This window comes from Somniosus microcephalus, chromosome 2, assembly GCF_052327205.1.
Source record: "Somniosus microcephalus isolate GS21.2 chromosome 2, FLI_Smic_1.0, whole genome shotgun sequence".
In the NCBI taxonomy this organism is placed as follows: Eukaryota; Metazoa; Chordata; class Chondrichthyes; order Squaliformes; family Somniosidae; genus Somniosus; species Somniosus microcephalus.
Genome location: NC_140988.1, coordinates 16300861 through 16319640, shown reverse-complemented (window position 1 = coordinate 16319640; position 18780 = coordinate 16300861). Strand labels below are relative to the sequence as shown.

Here is an 18780-nt window from a genome sequence, read left to right as displayed (position 1 = left end):
CACTATGCTACCGTACCTTGGAGTGGAAACTGCTGAAACGTCAGACCCTTCACATTTCTCTGAGAGTTAGCAAGGTGCAGTACTGGAGATCACTGTACAGATTGTACCTATTTGACTTTGTAGATCAAGATGTCCCCAATCACGTGAAGTTCCTGAGGAGCCAGAAAATCGTTTACATTAGTTGTGGTGAAGAGCATACGGCAGCTCTAACAAAGGTAATAATACTTTACAACCGTGGGTGCACATTTGTCATTGGGGTGAGCCAGGAACTCCCTCCTCCACCCTACACACCTACACAAAGTTATCCACTTTGGTAGAAAAAACAGAAAGGCAGAGTATTTCCTAATTGGTGAAAGATTGGGGAATGCAGATGCTCAAAGGGACCCGGGTGTCCTTGTACATGAGTCACTGAAAGTGAATGTGCAGGTGCAGCAAGACATTAGGAAGGCAAATGGTATGCTGGCCTTCATTACAAGAGGATTTGAGTACAGGAGTAAAGAAGTCTTACTCTAATTATATAGGGCCTTGGTGAGACCACACCTGGAGTACTGTGTACAATTTTGGTCTCCTTACCTAAGGAAGGATATATTTGCCATAGAGGGAGTGCAATGAAGGTTCACGAGATTGATTCCTGGGCTGGCGGGACTGTCGTACGAGAAGAGATTGAGTAAACTAGGCCTGTATTCTCTTGAATTCAGAACAATGAGAGGGAATTTCATTAAAGCATACAAAGTTATTGCAGGGCTTGATAGGGTGGATGCTGGGAGAATGTTTCCCTTGGCTGGGGAGTCTAGAACCAGGGGCCACAGCCTCAGGATAAAGGGTAGGCCATTCAGGACTGAGATGCGAAGAAATTCCTTCACTCAGAGGATGGTGAATCTTTGGAATTCTCTACCCCAGAGGGCTGTGGAGGCTCAGTCATTGGGTATATTCAAAACAGAAGTCGATAGATTTCTGACTAGTAAGGGCATCAAGGGATATGGCAATAGGGCCGGTGAATGGAGTTGAGGCAGAAGATCAGCCATGGTCTCTTTTTTTTTTAATGTTTTGATAATAATTCAACTTTATTGTCATTGTACAAGTACAACGAAATGTGATCTTGCAAGCTCCCATGAGTCCAGTACAAATAACATTAACATAAATAGCACCGTCCTGGGAGAAGCAAAGCCGCTGCGTCTGTGCGTGCTGCCATTCCATTTCCGCCATTCCTCCTATCTTCAGCCCAACGCCTGGGCCTGCTCACCAGCCGCCCCTCCCGGGGCTCTTTCCGTGACCTTCTCACCAACCACCCCTCCTCAGGGCTCCTTCCGTGACCTTCTGCACCTGGTCTTACCTTGATGGTCACCCCTCCAGGTACTAACCAGGCCTGAGCTCTACTTAGCTGCCAAGCCTTGCCAGTGACCCTGTCCCTAGCCAAATAGCCTACTCCTGCTCCTATTTCTTGTGTTCTTATGTACTCCCACACACACTCATGCTGCATAACTAATTGGATTTCCTTCCACCTCCAAGGTATGGCCTTCTCCTTCTGTTCACTGCCTGACACCCCTTTGGCATCACTATTTTAGAAATGTCACCAAATACTTGAAAACCAGCAAAACCTAGAAGCGGCCAACTCCAGATTTCCGAAGTTAACAAGTGATATTGTTCCATTTACCCTCTGAGAACCGAAGTACAGTTTAAAAAAAAAAAGTGTTTCTAACTATGACAGTGTGATTTTGAATATTGTGGCTCATGAGAACAAAATGCAGTGCTTGATGTGGGGGCAGTAACTGGCCTTACACAAATGAATACTGAATATAGGCAATGAATCACGGCATTGATTTAATACTGACATTTACAGAGCCTGCTTTTTGGAATGAAATCCTTTGTAGTTTTTCAAATAATATTGATACATTTATGAAACTAGAACTAAGGGGTCACAGTCTCAGGATAAGGGGTCGGCCATTTAAGATCGAGATGAGGAGGAATTTCTTCACTCAGAGGGTTGTGAATCTTTGGAATTCTCTGCCTCAGAGGGCTGTGGATGCTCAGTCGTTGAGTATATTCAAGGCGGAGATAGATAGATTTTTGGACTCTAGGGGAATCGAGGGATATGGAGATCGGGCGGGAAAGTGGAGCTGAGGTCAATGCTTAGCCATGATCCTATTGAATGGCGGAGCAGGCTCGAGGGGCCGTGTGGCCTACTCCTGCTCCTAATTCTTATGTTCAAATTCTGCATCTGCCTTGCAGAAATCAATGAACGTGCTCCGCTGTCTAATGCAATCTGGCGATGACTTTGATCCTTCAAAGTTCTTTTATTGTGCTTAAAAAAAGAAAGAATGATCTCATTATTTGAATTTAATTGTCAGTGGGATATGGTGGGGGAGGGGGCAATTAAAATGGAGAACAAAAAGTTTAAAGTAGATAAAGCAAATAAGCACCAATCTAGTGTTTATTGCCACAGGATGGAACCCACACTGTAATTTAAATGGTTGCACTGGGAGGTCCTGGGACATCACAGAGCCACTCCCTTGAAGTAGTTCTTTAGTATGAATGCTGCTTTGTGTCTGATTGCACCTCAGTGAAGCACCTTGGGGCATTTTCTGCCTGCGTTAAAGGCGCTACATGAACGCAAGTTTGTTGTTGCTTTTGTCAAGCTAGCGCTGCAGTCGGGAAATTACTGCCTGCTCTGCCAGTAGCATGCCTCGGCTAAGTTACAGTCGGCGGTGGGGGGGGGGGCGGGGTGGTGGATTATAACGGGCTGGGGGAGGGGGCTGCTTGCACTCCTGGCTCCTCCCCCCTGGCTCCAGAGGAATGTTTCATTTAATAAAAAAAAGAATGCCACCTACCTGGCGTTGGCGGCTGCCCGGGGCTGCTGAGGAATCCTGAACGAGGTCGGCCCCCCCCGACACCTGCCCTGCTCGTCGCCGACAGGCCCGTTCACATTTGCGAGCCCCTAATTTACATATTTAAAGGGGGCCTAGCGCCTGTTTTAGGCGCCCACTCGGGACGTCTTTAAAAAAAACGGCCCCACGAATTTAGCCGTGGGCCCAACGCCTGCACAGGCCGTCCCGCCGCTAAATTGGTGTACCCGAAAACAGGCGCAACGAACATCAATTTCTACTGCAAAGTCACAGGAGAGCAGCTTTTAAATATTCCAATTAACAATATTGTAATGTAAGTCTGTATGTGTATGAATAACCTGTGTGCGTTTTGTGTGCTTATGTATCTATATATAAATCTGTACCATAACGCTCATTTTAGAAATTGTTGATTTCTACCGCACTTTGTGTAACCTTTACCTAGAATGGAGGCGTTTTTACCTTCGGAGCTGGTCTTTGTGGGCAGCTGGGCCATAACTTCATCAACAACGAGGTCAATCCTCGCAGAGTCCAAGAGTTGATGGGAAGTGAAGTCTCCCAGATAAGCTGTGGCAGGTGAGTGAGCGTGGTGGAAAACCAGCTCGGGCCGACGCACTGGTGTGAGTTTTAATAGTTTACTTATCCTTACTGGAAAGGCCATTTGCGCTCGTGTCTGCTATCCAGGCTAGCTGTGTTGCAAAAAAAAACATGAATTTCCGTCTTTGTGCTGACTGCGCACCCTGACTGTTCCCCTACCTCTCTGTCTCATGTCTCTTTTTTTTCGTTCCTGGGATGTGGGCATCGCTGGCAAGGCCAGCATTTATTGCCCATTCCTAATTGCCCTTGAGAAGGCTGTGGTGAGCCGCCTTCTTTGAGCCGCTGCAGTCCGTGTGGTGAAGGTACTCCCATGGTGCTGTTCGGGAGGGAGTTCCAGGATTTTGACCCAGCGACAATGAAGGAACGGCGATATATTTCTAAGTCAGGATGGTGTGGGACTTGGAGGGGAACTTGGAGGTGGTGGTGTTCCCATGCACCTGCTGCCCTTGTCCTTCTAGGTGGTAGAGGTTGCGGATTTGTGAGGTGCTGGGTGTGGCTCCCTATCAGTTACCCCTGTGTGTCCTCATGGCAACAGTCATGTATCGAGTTGGATTTCCTGCCCATTGACTAGGAATGGAGAGCAAATCTAGCCTGTTATTGAGTCTGCTTTGCAGATGAACCTTTGCTTTGCACCCTCCCCATCAAAACCTGAATTAAAAGCAACTCGGTCACACCCCTGGAGGATATTTCAAGTCCCACTCCAGAGACTTCAGCACACAACCTAGGCTGACACTCCCAGTGCAGTAGTGAGGAAGTGCGGCACTTTCAGAGGTGCTGTCTTTTGGGTGAGACGTTAAACCAAGGCCCGTCTGCCCTCTCTCGGGTGGACGTAAAAGATCGGATGCTACTATTCCGAAGAAGAGCAGGGGAGTTATCCACAGTGTCCTGGTCAGTATTTATCCCTCAACCGATATTGCTTAAATCCCTCAATCAACATAACAAAAAAAACAGATTATCTGATCATTATCACATTGCTGTTTGGGGGAGCTTGCTGTGCGCAAATTGGTGTCGCGTTTTCTACATTACAACAGTGACTACTCTTCAAAAAGTACTCCATTGGCTGTAAAGCGCTTTAGGACGTCCATGAAAGACGCTATGCAAATACAAGTCTTTCTTTTGTGCGGTACATTAAGTTGTCTTTCTCCCCCAGCCTCTGACCGAGCTGTTGCGCATTTTCCGTCCCAGCTGCTGTACTTGTGATAGCAAAGGCAGAACTTTTTCGCTCAACTTCACATGTGGTGCTCAGTGCAAAATCTCTCCTCTCCCTGAAGGGATCATTAAGTGACTGATTCATTTTAAAGGTTAATTTTGGTACTCCTCCACTCCCCATGGTGGCGCTGCAGGTGCTTGGGGCCACTGGAGTGGGACGACACTGGTTTGGTTTTGTTTTCCCCTCCCACCTTAGCTGAGTTCCTGGTCTGAATCACACCAGTGGGAATTAGGATTAGGGTCCCTGACTCTGTTTGGACATATTCCCGGAGGGTTCATCACATGACCTCCCACCTCCAATATTTTTATTACTAATAAACAACATTTTTGCCTCAATGATTTTTCTCCCGGGTGTTGCTCGCACAACAGTGTCCAGGAGATTAATCTTCAATTCCTGGAGACTCCAGGGCAATCCAAGAGGGTTGGCAACCCTAATTAGGACCGAGTGCAAGAGCAGCTTAAGTTAAAGATCTACGGGAATAAGTTACAATTTAAACAGAAATCCTGTTCCTCGGCCAACAGCTTTCATGCACTGACGGGAAGGAAAGCCAAACACAGCGATGAAAATTAAAGATGCCATTTCTGTCCTCTTAGTAATATTATCATAGAAGAGTACAGCACAGAAGGAGGCCATTCAGCCCATCGAGTCCGTGCCAGCTCTTTCGAAGAGCAGTCCAATTAGTCCCACTTCTCCGCTCTTTCGCCACATCCCTGTGATTTTTTTTTCTTCTTGAAGTATTTATCCCCTTTTGAAGGCTACTATTGAATCTGTATCCACCACCCTATCAGGCAGTGCCTTCCAAACCCACTTGTTGCGTTTAAAAATACATGTTGCCTCTGGTTCTTTTGCCAATCAGCTGAAATCTGTGCCCGCTGGTTATCGACCCTTCAGCCATTGGAAAGTTTCTCTTTACTTACTCTACCTAATCCCTTCATGATTTTAAACGCCTCTATCAAATCTCCTCTTGGCCTTCTATGCTCCAATGTTACATGCCATTGTCCCACTGAGGTGATATTGCAGGAGGACATTCTGCTGTGTGTTTAATGTGTTTTAAATGTTCTGCAGTGCAACGATACTCGCTTATATAAAAAAAAACACACAGAGGAAAACTTTGCAACAGTAAGAGATGCGCTGTGTAATGCTCCACATGTTGGGAGTATTGGCACAAGATAAAGCCAATATCCAAACAGTTCTGCTTCCTGTCCTGGGGTGTGTTGCCCGTCAGGAGTTCTACAAATGGAAGTTTTTGTCGGGCCTGGAGACAACTCGACAATTACTCTCAATCACAGGGCAACTGCGAGAGTTTTAATTTTCTAGATTTGTTACCATTGCTCTCTTTTGGTGAATTCTATCATGGAATCATACAGCACAGAAGAAGCCCATTCGGCCCATCATTCCTGTGCCGGCTCTTTGAAAGATCTATCCGATTAGTCCCACTCCCCCGCCCTTTCCCTTTCCCCCTTGCCTGTTTCCGGTTTGTTTTCTTGTTCTGTTTCATTTTACTCTATTGTCGATCTTGTTGAATGTTGTGGTTGACTTTTTTTCTGAAGTGGCCTAGCAAGCCAGAGAGTTGTGTCAAACCACCCCCATCACCAGCTCAAGGCAGCTAGGGATGGGCAATAAATGCCAGCTTTGCCAATGATGCCCAACTTACATTTGCATAGTGCCTTTAATGTAGAAAAAGTCCCAAGGCGCTTCACAAAAGTAATCAGACAAAAATTGGCCCCAGCCAGGAGATATTCGATGGGGTGATCAAAAGCTGGGTCAAACGGGTAGGTTTTAAAGGAAAAGAGGGAGGTGGAGAGGTATTCCAGAGCTTAGAGCTGAAGGCGCAGTCGCCAATGGTGGGGTGAAGGGACTGGGGGGGGGATGCACAAGAGGCTGGCGTTGGAAGAATGCAGATTGTAGGGTTGGAGAAGGTTATAGTGATAGGGAGGGAGAGGGGCAAGGCCATGAAAGAATTTATTTCGCATATTGCGTTTATATAGTGACTTTCACGACCACTTGACGTCCCAAAGCACTTTACAGCCAATGAAGTACAGTCACTGTTGTAATGTAGGAAACGCGGCAGCCAATTCGCACACAGAAAGGTCCCACAAACAGCAATGTGATAATCTGTTTTAGTGATGTTGATTGAGGGATAAGTATTTGCCAGGACACCAGGGATAACTCCCTGCTCTTCTTCGGGATAATGCCATGGGATCTTTTATGTCTACCTGAGAGAGCAGATGGGGCCTCGGTTTTAATGTCTCGTCGGTACCTCCGACAGTGCAGCACTCCCTCAGTACTGCATTTGAGTGTCAGGCTAGTCTCTGGTCAAGTCTCTGGAGTGGGACTTGAACCCGCAACCTTCTGACTCAGAGGCAAGGGTGCTACCCACTGAGCCACAACTGACATGCATGAAGCGACTTGAACATGAGGAAGTGCAGTTTACGTCCAGTATATCACTTCAGTGGTCAGCCAGGAGGTGACACTGGATGCAGGTTTCTGGCATCCGACCGGGACATCCTCCGTTCATTTTTACACTCCTCTGATTTTTCCCGCCCGAAGTGACAGGCGATGTACAGTAATGGGGCTCCGAGGGTTAAATTACGACGACAGGTTGCGTAAACCTGGCTTGTATTACTGTGAGTTTACAAGGTTGAGGGGTGATCTGATCGACATGTTTCAAATGTCACAAGGATGTGATAGGGTAGATACGGAGAAGCTGTTTCCTCTGCCGAGAAAATTCAGAACAAGAGGACAGAATCTTTAAAATTAAAGCTCGGCCGTTCAGGGGTGAAATCAGGAAGCACTTCTTCACACAAAGGGTGGTGGGACTGGAACTCGCGCCCCTAAAAGGCTGCGGATGCTGGGGGTCGGTTGAAATTTTCAAGACTGAGATTGTTAGATTTTTGTTGGGTAAGGGTATCGAGGAATATGCAGCAAAGGCGGGTGAATGGAGTGGAGGTGCAGATCAGCCATGATCTAATAGAATGGCAGAACAGGCTTGAAGGGCTGAATGGCCTACTCCTGTTCCTATGCTCCTTCCTATATAACATCCGCTCATATATGGGCGGATGCAATGTAATAATATTCGAATAATGGAAAAAAGTTATCCGGTGTATTTTCTCAGTTACGTCCAATAAAGGAAGGGAAAAGCCAGCTGCTTCATTAAGCCTGTCCCATCCTACGTGCACCATTAAACCCATCCTTTTTCCCCGCCCTTTCCACAATCTCCTGGGAGAGTTTTATGCCAAAACTTGGGAGAATTCCTTTCTGACCAGGGGTCACAGTCTAAGGATAAGGGGTAGGCCATTTAGGACAGAAATGAGGAGGAATTTCTTCACTCAGAGAGTGGTGAACCTGTGGAATTCTCTACCACAGAAGGCAGTAGAGGCCAATTCATTAAATATATTCAAGAAGGAGTTGGATATATTTCTTAAGGTTAAAGGGATCAAGGGGGATGGGGAGAAAGCAGGGACAGGGTACTGAATTTGGATGATCAGCCATGATCACATTGAATGGCGGAGCAGGCTCGAGGGGCCGAATGGCCTACTCCTGCTCCTATCTTCTATGTTTCTATGACCCCTGGCCCCTGACCTCATAGGCTTCAAGCTCCAGGAGACCCTGGTGACCGGGACCCCGTTAGCCGCCCACCATCTACAACTTGAGATGTCCTCCAGCTCCCTTTTTTGGGCACTTACAGCGAGCGAAGCCACACTCCCCCCACACCCGCTGGTAATTTAGTGCACAGGTCCGTTTGTACTATTTTCTATTTTCGCAAGCCCGAAAACTGGCAGATCGAGGCTACCTCTGTCAGTCGAAAAAGGGAGGGACTGTCCTGCTCAGGATTTTGTCACTTAACAAGCCGAGACTCATGGATAACTCACGAGTACATGAGGCGTAAGTGAAAGTTAATCGGAGTCACTATAGGAGAGACGTCACCTTGCACCGGTGGCCGTGAGGTGCTCCGTTTATAAAGCATTCCGTTAATTTCAATAAGTCTTTGACCTACCTCTTTGCCCCAGCTTTTGCTCACTTGTCCTAATATCTCTTTTATGTGACTCAGTGTCAAATTTTGTCCGATAACGCTCCAGTGAAGCGCCTTTTTAACTGGGTTAAAGGCACTGTATGAGGGGTGGGCAATTATTTGGGCTGGTGGGCCACTTAACAAGCACCCTCCCTGCTTTAGGGCCCGTGGCTGCCATCGATAAATGGCCCTCCCCCGGGGGGGGGCGGCGGTGGCCCAATCCGCAACTCCCGGCTGCCTTCTGTCCACCTCAGCCGCCGGTCTCCGTATCTTCGTCTCCCATCTCTAAGGCTCATTGCGAGACCCCTCCTGCTGCCCCGGAGACAATGACCCCGCCCCCTGACGTTACGTGGGGCGGGGTCAGGCTAGGGGGTCAGGACGTTCGGCCTCGAAGCCAGGCCTTGGTGGGCCGGATTGAATCCATTGGCAGGGCCAGATACGGCACTGTATAAATGCAAGTTGTCGTTCTGTGGCCTGAGGGACGCTACTGGAATTACTTCATAACACCACTTGTGATGTTGTGTGGAAATAATATCTTTATCTCCAACGGTAACTCTTCACCAGTGTGTTGCGTAAGAGGGGGTGGTGGGTGTGTATCAGAAGGGTGGATAGCTGATTTCTAATGTTAAAGCTAGCCCTACAACAGCACCCCTCCGCCCCCCACCTCACCCACCCACCCAAGAACTCTGTAGCTCCTCCAACTCTGACCTCTTGTGCATCCCCCACTTCCTTCACTCCACCATTGGCGGCCGTGCCTTCAGCTGCCTAGGCCCTAAGCTCTGGAATTCCCTCCCCAAACCTCTCTGCTGCTCCACCTCTCTATTGTCCTTTAAGACCCTCCTTAAAACCTACCTCTTTGACTAAGCTTTTGGCCATCTGCCCTAATGTCACCATGGACCAGCCACATAAATACTGTGGCAACACGAGCAGGTCAGAGACTAGCTATTCTGCGGCGAGTGTCTCACCTCCTGACTCCCCAAAGCCTTTCCACCATCTACAAGGCACAAGTCAGGAGTGTGATGGAATACTCTCCACTTGCTGGATGAGTGCAGCTCCAACGACACTCAAGAAGCTCGACACCATCCAGGACAAAGCAGCCCGCTTGATTGGCACCCCCCCACCACCTTAAACATTCACTCCCTCCACCACTGGCGTACCGTGGCTGCAGTGTGTACCATCTACAAGATGCACTGCAGCAACTCGCCAAGGCTTCTTCAGCATCACCTCCCAAACCCGCGACCTCCACCACCTAGAAGGACAAGGGCAGCAGGCGCATGGGAACACCACCACCTCCAAGTTCCCCTCCATGTCACACACCATCCTGACTTGGAAGTATATCGTCCGATCCTTCATCGTCGCTGGGTCAAAACCCTGGAACTCCCTCCCTAACAGCATTGTGGGAGTACCTTCACCACATGGACTGCAGCGGTTCATGAAGGCAGCTCACCACCACCTTCTCAAGGGCAATTATGGATGGGCAATTAGCGACGCCCACATCCCATAAAAACGAATTTTAAAAAAATGTCTCCTTCTTTGTCTCTGTGTCAATTTTCGTTTTTATTAGCCACTTATTAGCCGCTTTCAAAGGTGCTGTATAAATGCAAGTCATTCTTGTTGTTGCAAAATGTTCTCAGCACTGGGCTTCTGGTTAGCAGAACACCGTGCATGTGTATCAGTACACACGTGAGCTACTGTCCTTTAACCTGATACAAGAGCCAAGTGCAGCCTACAGTATAACTCCTTGCTGTCGTCTGTTAATGCTCTAAAGCAGCTACTGGTGCCTGAGGCACACCAATGACGTAAGGCCATTTTACTGCAACAGGCACAGAATCCTCTTTAGTCTTGATAAAGGGTTTTGACCCGAAACGTTGACTCTAATTTCTCTCCACGGATGTTGCCTGGCCTGCTGAGTTTTTCCAGCATTTTCTGTTGTTATTTCGGATTTCCAGCATCTGCAGTATTTTGCTATCGTACAGAATTCTCCCCACCTTTTCGCGTCTAAGAAAAACACGGGCCAACGAGGCAATGGGAGGACCTTGCATAAATTCGACCAGGAGATCTACATCTTTAAGGATAGATTGGAATGCTTCAGAACAAGTTGCACAAATGAATGCCTTGACTTAATTAGCTCGGATGTCATGTGAAACGCGGCATATTAATTTTGAAAGGCGCTTCTGCATTAACGTGTCCTTCCTTATTTCAGGCAGCACACACTTGCCTTTGTCCCTTCTTCTGGACTAATCTATGCATTTGGACGTGGCAACAGGGGCCAGCTGGGATCCGGACATACAGCTAACGCTCAGGCTCCATTTAAAGTGGCTGGAAACTGGGTAACTCACGCGCACAAGCTACGTCCTAATGGTGAGTTTAAACCGGCAAGGCTGGCCTGGATGGACCAACGCAGCCCCTTGCCTCGATAATTGTGTTCGGTTTGAGTGTGATGCACCCCGTGCCCGAAGAGCAAGGCGCTTCAGTTTATCTCGGCCTAGTTTTAGCAGGAGGCCTTTCTTCTTGCGTGCGTCATCACTTCAACTAATATTTCAGCTTTCACTCTGATTTTATAAAATCGTACCAATTGCAGTCCTCGATGATTGACGCATTTTGTTGAGCCAGCGATGGACTGAGGCGTACAGGCCAGGAATGTACCGAATTCAGCCCCTTGACCTTGATGAATGAGCTGACCTCGGCTAGGGAGCTGTTAGTGCTGCCAGGTGACCCTGGACTCGGGAGTGGGATGGGGGGTGGGGGTTGGGGTAGGGGGGTATTAATCCCGCTTCTAATCGCTGTGCAGGGGCCCCTGCTGCATGTGCGCACTTACGGTTGTCGGGATGAAAACAAGGTTGGGCTTGGCCACCATGCGCCCCCTGCTTGAATTGTCCTTGACTAGGGTCAGATTTGGAAAGGAGGGCCCCGCTGTATAACTGCACCAGCAGGAGTTGGAACCTGTCAAAACAAAGGGGAGAAAATGGTGGGAGAGGAAAGGAAGCAAAAACAAAATTACTAATATAAGTGATGTCACCAGGACCATATTTTAAACTTGGTCTTTTAAAAAAATATTTTTTGATACACCAACATTTGGTTTTGTTTACCAAAAGCAGAGTTGTACCAGCAGAGATGTTTGCTATGGTACCTTCCAGTACAGTTCCCTCACTTGAAGCTACCACTTGCTCTCTGCCCAGGGAGAAATGGCCATAAGGAAGGGAAGAGACCTTTAGAGATAGGAATCCTTCACCAAGGGAAGAAACTGTTGAAAATAAGAGTCACTCACCAAATAAAGAGACTCTCTCACTAAGTGAAGAGACGATTGGAGATAAGAGTCACTCACCAAGTGCAGAAACCTGGAGATAGGAGTCACTCACCGAGTGAAGAGACCGTGGAGATAGGAGTCACTCACCGAGTGAAGAGACCATTGGAGATAGGAGTCACTCACCGAGTGAAGAGACTGTTGGAGATAGGAGTCACTCACCGAGTGAAGAGACCGTGGAGATAGGAGTCACTCACCGAGTGAAGAGACCGTGGAGATAGGAGTCACTCACCGAGTGAATTGACCGTTGGAGATAGGAGTCCCTCACTGAGTGAAGAAACCATTGGAGATAGGAGTCCCTCACTGAGTGAAGAAACCATTGGAGATAGGAGTCACTCACCGAGTGAAGAGACTGTTGGAGATAGGAGTCACTCACCGAGTGAAGAGATTGTTGGAGATAGGAGTCACTCACCGAGTGAAGAAACCATTGGAGATAGGAGTCACTCACCGAGTGAAGAGATCATTGGAGATAGGAGCCCTTCACCTAGTGAAGAGATCGTTGGAGATAGGAGCCCTTCACCTAGTGAAGAGATCATTGGAGATAGGAGCCCTTCACCTAGTGAAGAGATCGTTGGAGATAGGAGTCACTCACCGAGTGAAGAGATCATTGGAGATAGGAGCCCTTCACCTAGTGAAGAGATCGTTGGAGATAGGAGTCACACACCGAGTGAAGAGATCATTGGAGATAGGAGCCCTTCACCTAGTGAAGAGATCGTTGGAGATAGGAGTCACTCACCGAGTGAAGAGATCATTGGAGATAGGAGCCCTTCACCTAGTGAAGAGATCGTTGGAAATAGGAGCCCTTCACCTAGTGAAGAGATCATTGGAGATAGGAGTCACACACCGAGTGAAGAAACCATTGGAGATAGGAGTCACACACCGAGTGAAGAGATCATTGGAGATAGGAGCCCTTCACCTAGTGAAGAGATCGTTGGAGATAGGAGTCACACACCGAGTGAAGGGACCTTTGGAGATAGGAGTCACACACCGAGTGAAGAGATCGTTGGAGATAGGAGTCACACACCGAGTGAAGAAACCATTGGAGATAGGAGTCACACACCGAGTGAAGAGATCGTTGGAGATAGGAGTCACACACCGAGTGAAGAGATCATTGGAGATAGGAGCCCTTCACCTAGTGAAGAGATCGTTGGAGATAGGAGTCACTCACCGAGTGAAGAGATCGTTGGAGATAGGAGTCACTCACCGAGTGAAGAAACCATTGGAGATAGGAGTCACACACCGAGTGAAGAGATCGTTGGAGATAGGAGTCACACACCGAGTGAAGAGATCATTGGAGATAGGAGCCCTTCACCTAGTGAAGAGATCGTTGGAGATAGGAGTCACACACCGAGTGAAGGGACCTTTGGAGATAGGAGTCCCTCACCGAGTGAAGAGATCATTGGAGATAGGAGTCACTCACCGAGTGAAGAGATTGTTGGAGATAGGAGTCACTCACCGAGTGAAAAGACCGTTGGAGATAGGAACCCCTCACCTAGTGAAGCGACTGTTGGAAGTAGAAGTCCTTCAGAGGATGGATGCGTGTCAATTTTATTTTTGTGACAGAACTCTTGGGCTACTATAAAGTTTGCCTTTAAAAATAATTTGTGAACAGGAATTATTAATATTAACAGGTGGCAGATTAACAAAGAATGGAACGCTGCTTTGATTTCTCTGCCAGTAGCACACCTTGGAACATCTCCCTCTGATCGTACAGGGTTTATGCAAAATCTTATTTAATTTTTCTCCTGAGTCCTTGCTGATCTATGCAGGCACCTCACAGTGCTTTTTGCATGAGTTTTAACAGTAAATACTAGACAGTTCGACCATGGGTGCATGATTGTTGATACCAATCCTGTTCTCACCTGATATATCCAGACCTACACACTTCCAGCGAGATCACCGGATAGCCACCAGGAGATGGAATCCTGCCTGGGCTTCTCCCTAGTCCAGGGACATTGAGACAATTGTAGTGCCCCTATTTGCTACCATACCTCTGAATCTCTGCTGTGTCCCCACCAAGGTCAGTACATCCTTCCTGAGGTTCAGTGCCCAAAACTGAATGTAGTCCTCCAGATCAGGTCTGACCAAGGCTCTGTACAATCAAAGCATCAGTTCCTCACTTTTGAATTATTTGAGACAAGGCCTTGGACAACGTGGACCACTTTCCATACCTCGGGAGCCTACTGTCAACAAGAGCAGACATCGACGACGAAGTCCAACACCGCCTTCAGTGTGCCAGTGCAGCCTTCGGTCGCCTGAGGAAGGGCGTGTTTGAAGACCAGGACCTCAAACCCGGCACTAAGCTCATGGTCTACAGAGCAGCAGTGATACCCGCCCTGCTGTATGCCTCAGAGACATGGACCATGTACAGCAGGCACCTCAAAGCACTGGAGAGGTACCACCAACGCTGCCTCCGCAAGATCCTGCAAATCCATTGGCAGGATAGGCGCACCAACGTCCGTGTTCTTGCTCAGGCCAACATCCCCAGCATCGAAGCTTTGACCACGCTCAATCAGCTCTGATGGACGGGTCACATCGTCCGCATTCCTGATACGAGACTCCCAAAACAAGCGCTCTACTCAGAGCTCTGGCATGGCAAGAGAGGCCCAGGTGGGCAGAGGAAACGCTTCAAGGACACCCTCAAAGCCTCCTTGAAAAAGTGTAACATCCCCACCGACACCTGGGAATCCCTGGCCCAAGACCGCACAAAGTGGAGGAGAAGCATCCGGGAAGGCGCCGAACACCTCGAGTCTCTTCGCTGGGAGCAAGCGGAAGCCAAGCGCAGGCAGCGCAAGGAGCGCACGTCAACCCAAGCACCCCACCCACCCGCCCCTTCAACCACTGTCTGCCCCACCTGTGACCGAGACTGTAGGTCCCGCATTGGACTCATCAGTCACCTGCGAACTCATTTTTAATGTGGAAGCAAGTCATCCTCGGTTCCGAGGGACTGCCTAAGAAGAAGAAGAAGAAATAGAGATAAAGGCCAACACTCCATTAGCCTTTTTGAACCGGTGCAGTTGCTTTTAGTGATTTGTGTACATGGACACCCAAATCCCTATGCTTCTAGTTTCTCACCATTAAGAAACTATGCCGATTTGTCTTTCTCAGATACAAAGTGGATGACCTCACATTTCCCCACATTGAGCTCCATCTGCCATAGTTTTGCCTGCTCACTTTGTCTGTCTATGCTCCATTGTAACTTCCTGCTTCCACCCACGTAACTCACTGTGCCTCCTAACCTCGTGTCACCTGCACACTTGGGTATGCAACTCTCTATCCCTGCATCCGAGTCACTAATACGTATGGTGAGAAGATGAGGCCCAAGTACAGATCCCTGAGGAACGTCATTGGTCACATCCCGCCAATCAGGCAAGATAGAAATGAAAATCGGGCAGCTGATCCGTAACGTCAGCTTACTGCCCGGGAGGCAAGTTGAAAATCTACCCCGAGGACTACACAAAGGAGTGGGACTCAATGCAATTGTTTCTTACAGGCCAGTAGTTTGTGCCAGTGACCACTGCAAAGTAGAATAAAGTAGGGCTCATGGTGTCTCGGGTACACACTGAACGAAAAGGGATTTAACATAAAGTCACCACAGTGCAGGTATTCATGTATTTTATTCTCATTCACTGTCGTTGGCACGTGTACTCCTTTGAGATACAGTTGGTATAAATGGTTGTGATCGCTGTTGGCTGTATAACACCCAGAGGTGTTGTCGGCTTTGGGGCAGTGGTAGTGCTCCCATCTCCTGAGTCAGAAGGTTGTGGGTTCTGGACTAAGGCACCTGACCAAAGCTGACCCTTCAGTGCAGTGCTGAGGTGCCATCTTTGAAAGAGACGCTAAAGTGAGGCTCGAACTGCCTACTCAGCTGGGCGTCAAAGATGCCACTGCACTGTTGGAAGAAGCAGGGAGCTGGCCAAGTATCCTGGTCAATGCTCCTCCCTTAACCAACACCGTCAAAGCAGAATAACTGGGCAATCATCTCCTGCTTATAGTATCTGGCTGTGCGAAGATTGGCTGCAGTGACTGTGTTACGATAGTAATTTGTGTGTAGCTCTTAGAGTGGTTTCTTTGCAGGTGTTTGTATGTACAAATGAAAGCCTATTTGCTTTGGGGCCACATTCAGCCCCCATAATGCTACGTTTGCAGACAGGCCTAATACAAAGCAGGGAGATGATTTTCAAAGTGTTCAAAGTGGGCTGGAGTGTTTCAGCAATGAAGAGAGACTGGACAGGCTGGGGTTGTTTTCCTTGGAGCAGAGAAGGCTGAGGGGGGACCTGATTGAGGTGTACAAAATTATGAGGGGCATAGATAGGGTAGATAGAAAGGAACTTTTCCCCTTAGTAGAGGGGTCAATAACCAGGGGACATAGTTTCAAGGTAAGGGGCAGGAGGTTTAGAGGGGATTTGAGGAAAAACTTTTCCACCCAGAGGGTGGTTGGAATCTGGAACTCACTGCCTGAAAGGGTGGTAGAGGCAGGAACCCTCACAACATTCAAGAAGCATTTAGATTAGCACTTGAAACGCCATAGCATACAAGGCTACGGACCAAGTGCTGGAAAATGGAATTAGAATGGGTTGATGGCCGGCGCGGACACGATGGGCCGAAGGGCCTCTTTCTGTGCTGTATAACTCTGACTCTATGGGCAGGATTTTCATTGGGCCGTGGAGGCGGGATTGGAGGCGTGTGGGGGGTTGAAATCCCGAAATTGGGGGGCATGAACCCATCCCGCCTCCATGCCAGTTTCAAATGAGGCGGATACCCGCCCGCACTGGGACCCGCCTCCCCGAGGCGGGAAGGGGATTAGTGCCAATTAACTGCCTGTTAACAGGCAGTTTTTAGCTTAATCCCTATTTTTAACGTTGAAGTGTAGGATTCCCGACGGCTCCAAACCACGCCAAGTTAGAGGAGGCGGACTGTCGGGATGAAGGGCTTGGAGGGGTCGAGATGTCCGGTGTTCAGGTGAGTGATGGGTGCATAAGTGCAAAGGTAAGTGTGCTTGGTGTGTGTAAAGTGTTTAAAGAAGTTTTACATACCTTTACCTTTACAGCCTTCCTTCCTTCAGATCTCAGGAGTCTCTCATCTCACCGGCACAGAAAGCAGAATGGCCGCTATCTGTCAAAAATTGCAGCATTCAACTTTCTGTTCTGGAGAGCTCTCTAAATCATCCTGAGAGGAAGGAATTAACCTGGAGTACAGATTGTCAGTGTTTGACAGCTTCAAACAGCTGTCAAACGCTGATATTTCATCTGTCAAAAGCTCTTGACAGATGAAATGTCAATCTGTGACATCACCTGTTGCCGGGTGGCCCTTAATTGGCCTGCTGAGCCCGCTGGGCGGGCTCAACAAGGTGAATCAAGTCAAAATCGCGTGGGCTGGCTACAACTCGATGGAGGCGGGACTACAACCCCGAAAGTTGTAGTCCCGCCTCCACGGCCCAATGAAAATCCAGCCCTGTGCCTCTAAAGTAACCCCAATCACCAGCAAAGAGGATCTGGACCATGGTGCAGCCTGCGATCTGGCCTGGAGCTGCCAACCCCTCAACAGGCTGATGCTGCCGTGATCCCAGCCACCACATCTTCTGCACAAGAACCAACTCCCCCCCCCCCCCCCCCCCCACCCCCCCCCGCCACCCGATTAACCTCCTCCATTCAGTACAGATTAGAAACAAAAACTCTGGACTGTGTTCCAAAGCAGTGCCATCTCAGCCTTTAGCAGCTCCATCTCCTGATGCGTTTCTGCCTTCTAGTACACCCAAGGCCAAATGGGGAAAGGATCATTTCTACAAGTGGCCAGCGAATTGTTTATGTTTGTAATTCTAACAGTGTTTCAAAAACCACAAGCCGCACTCTGTATTGAGACTTGCTTTGTTCTGTTGACAGACCAGTCCAAGTACTGTGTGCTGAAACACCTTTGCTGTGGAGGGGATCAGAGCTTCGCCCTATTCTTTCAGTACGAGGTGAGACCAAACCCAGTAAAGGAGTACACGACAAATGCTTCAGAAGTGTTGACATGCCAAGATATAAAGGCAGAGGGGATATGATGAGGAGCCGTGGGATATGATTTTTTAAAAATTCATTCTTGGGATGTGGGCATCACTGGCAAGGCCCGTTCCTAGTTGTCCTTGACTAAGTGGCTTGCTGAGCCACGTCAGGGCGCAGTTAAGAGTCAACCTTGTTAAGAGTGGGACTGGAGTCACGTATGGATCAGACCAGGTAAGGACAGAAGGTTTCCGTCCCAAATGGACATGAGTGAACCAGTTGGGTTTTCTCGACAATCCAACAGCTTCAAGGTCACTTTTTACTGACACCAGCTTTATATTAAAAATGAAGCCAACTTCTCAAACTGCCTTGGTGGGGATTTGAACCCACGTTCTCGGGATTATTAGTCCAGCCCTCGGGATTACTAGTCCAGTGATCTGCCATTACTGGTGACCAGCAAACACTAGAACAGATTATCCGGTCATTTATCTCATTGCTGTTTGTGGGACCTTGCTGTGCACAAATTGGCTGCTCTGTTCGCTCACATAGCAAGAGTTACTACACTTAAACAGTACTTCATTAGCTGTGAAGTGTTTTGGGTTCTCTTCACATTGTAACAAGGCGCTATATAAATGCAAGTTCTTTGTTTTCTATGATGCAGGGTTGTGTGGGCAAGGGATTTGATTAAGTTTTAATTTGAAAACAAAACTCTGCCCTCATGATGAACCTTTCCCCATTAAGAAATGCGTACAGCTCATTTTACGACTTTAATCTTAATGCTGAGGTTTGGCATTGACTTCACTGATGTAATCACCATTGTGTGTGTGTGTGTGTGT

The 18780-nt window shown here is 48.2% G+C and overlaps 1 protein-coding gene across 4 annotated transcripts in view; it reads left to right on the top strand.

Moving 5' to 3' along the window:
* LOC147122558 (putative E3 ubiquitin-protein ligase HERC3) overlaps positions 1 to 18780 on the top strand; it is a 106184-nt gene that overhangs the window by 41290 nt on the left and 46114 nt on the right. For all 4 annotated transcript variants that reach the window (XR_015080835.1, XM_086006726.1, XM_086006717.1 and 1 more), the window contains 4 exons: positions 124 to 215; positions 3286 to 3416; positions 10863 to 11020; positions 17846 to 17922. Coding sequence is in view for 3 of the 4 variants with exons in the window: in XM_086006726.1 (XP_085862852.1) it covers positions 124 to 215; positions 3286 to 3416; positions 10863 to 11020; positions 17846 to 17922 (458 nt within the window). In the remaining variant the exon portion in view is untranslated. The remainder of the gene's footprint in view (positions 1 to 123; positions 216 to 3285; positions 3417 to 10862; positions 11021 to 17845; positions 17923 to 18780) is intronic.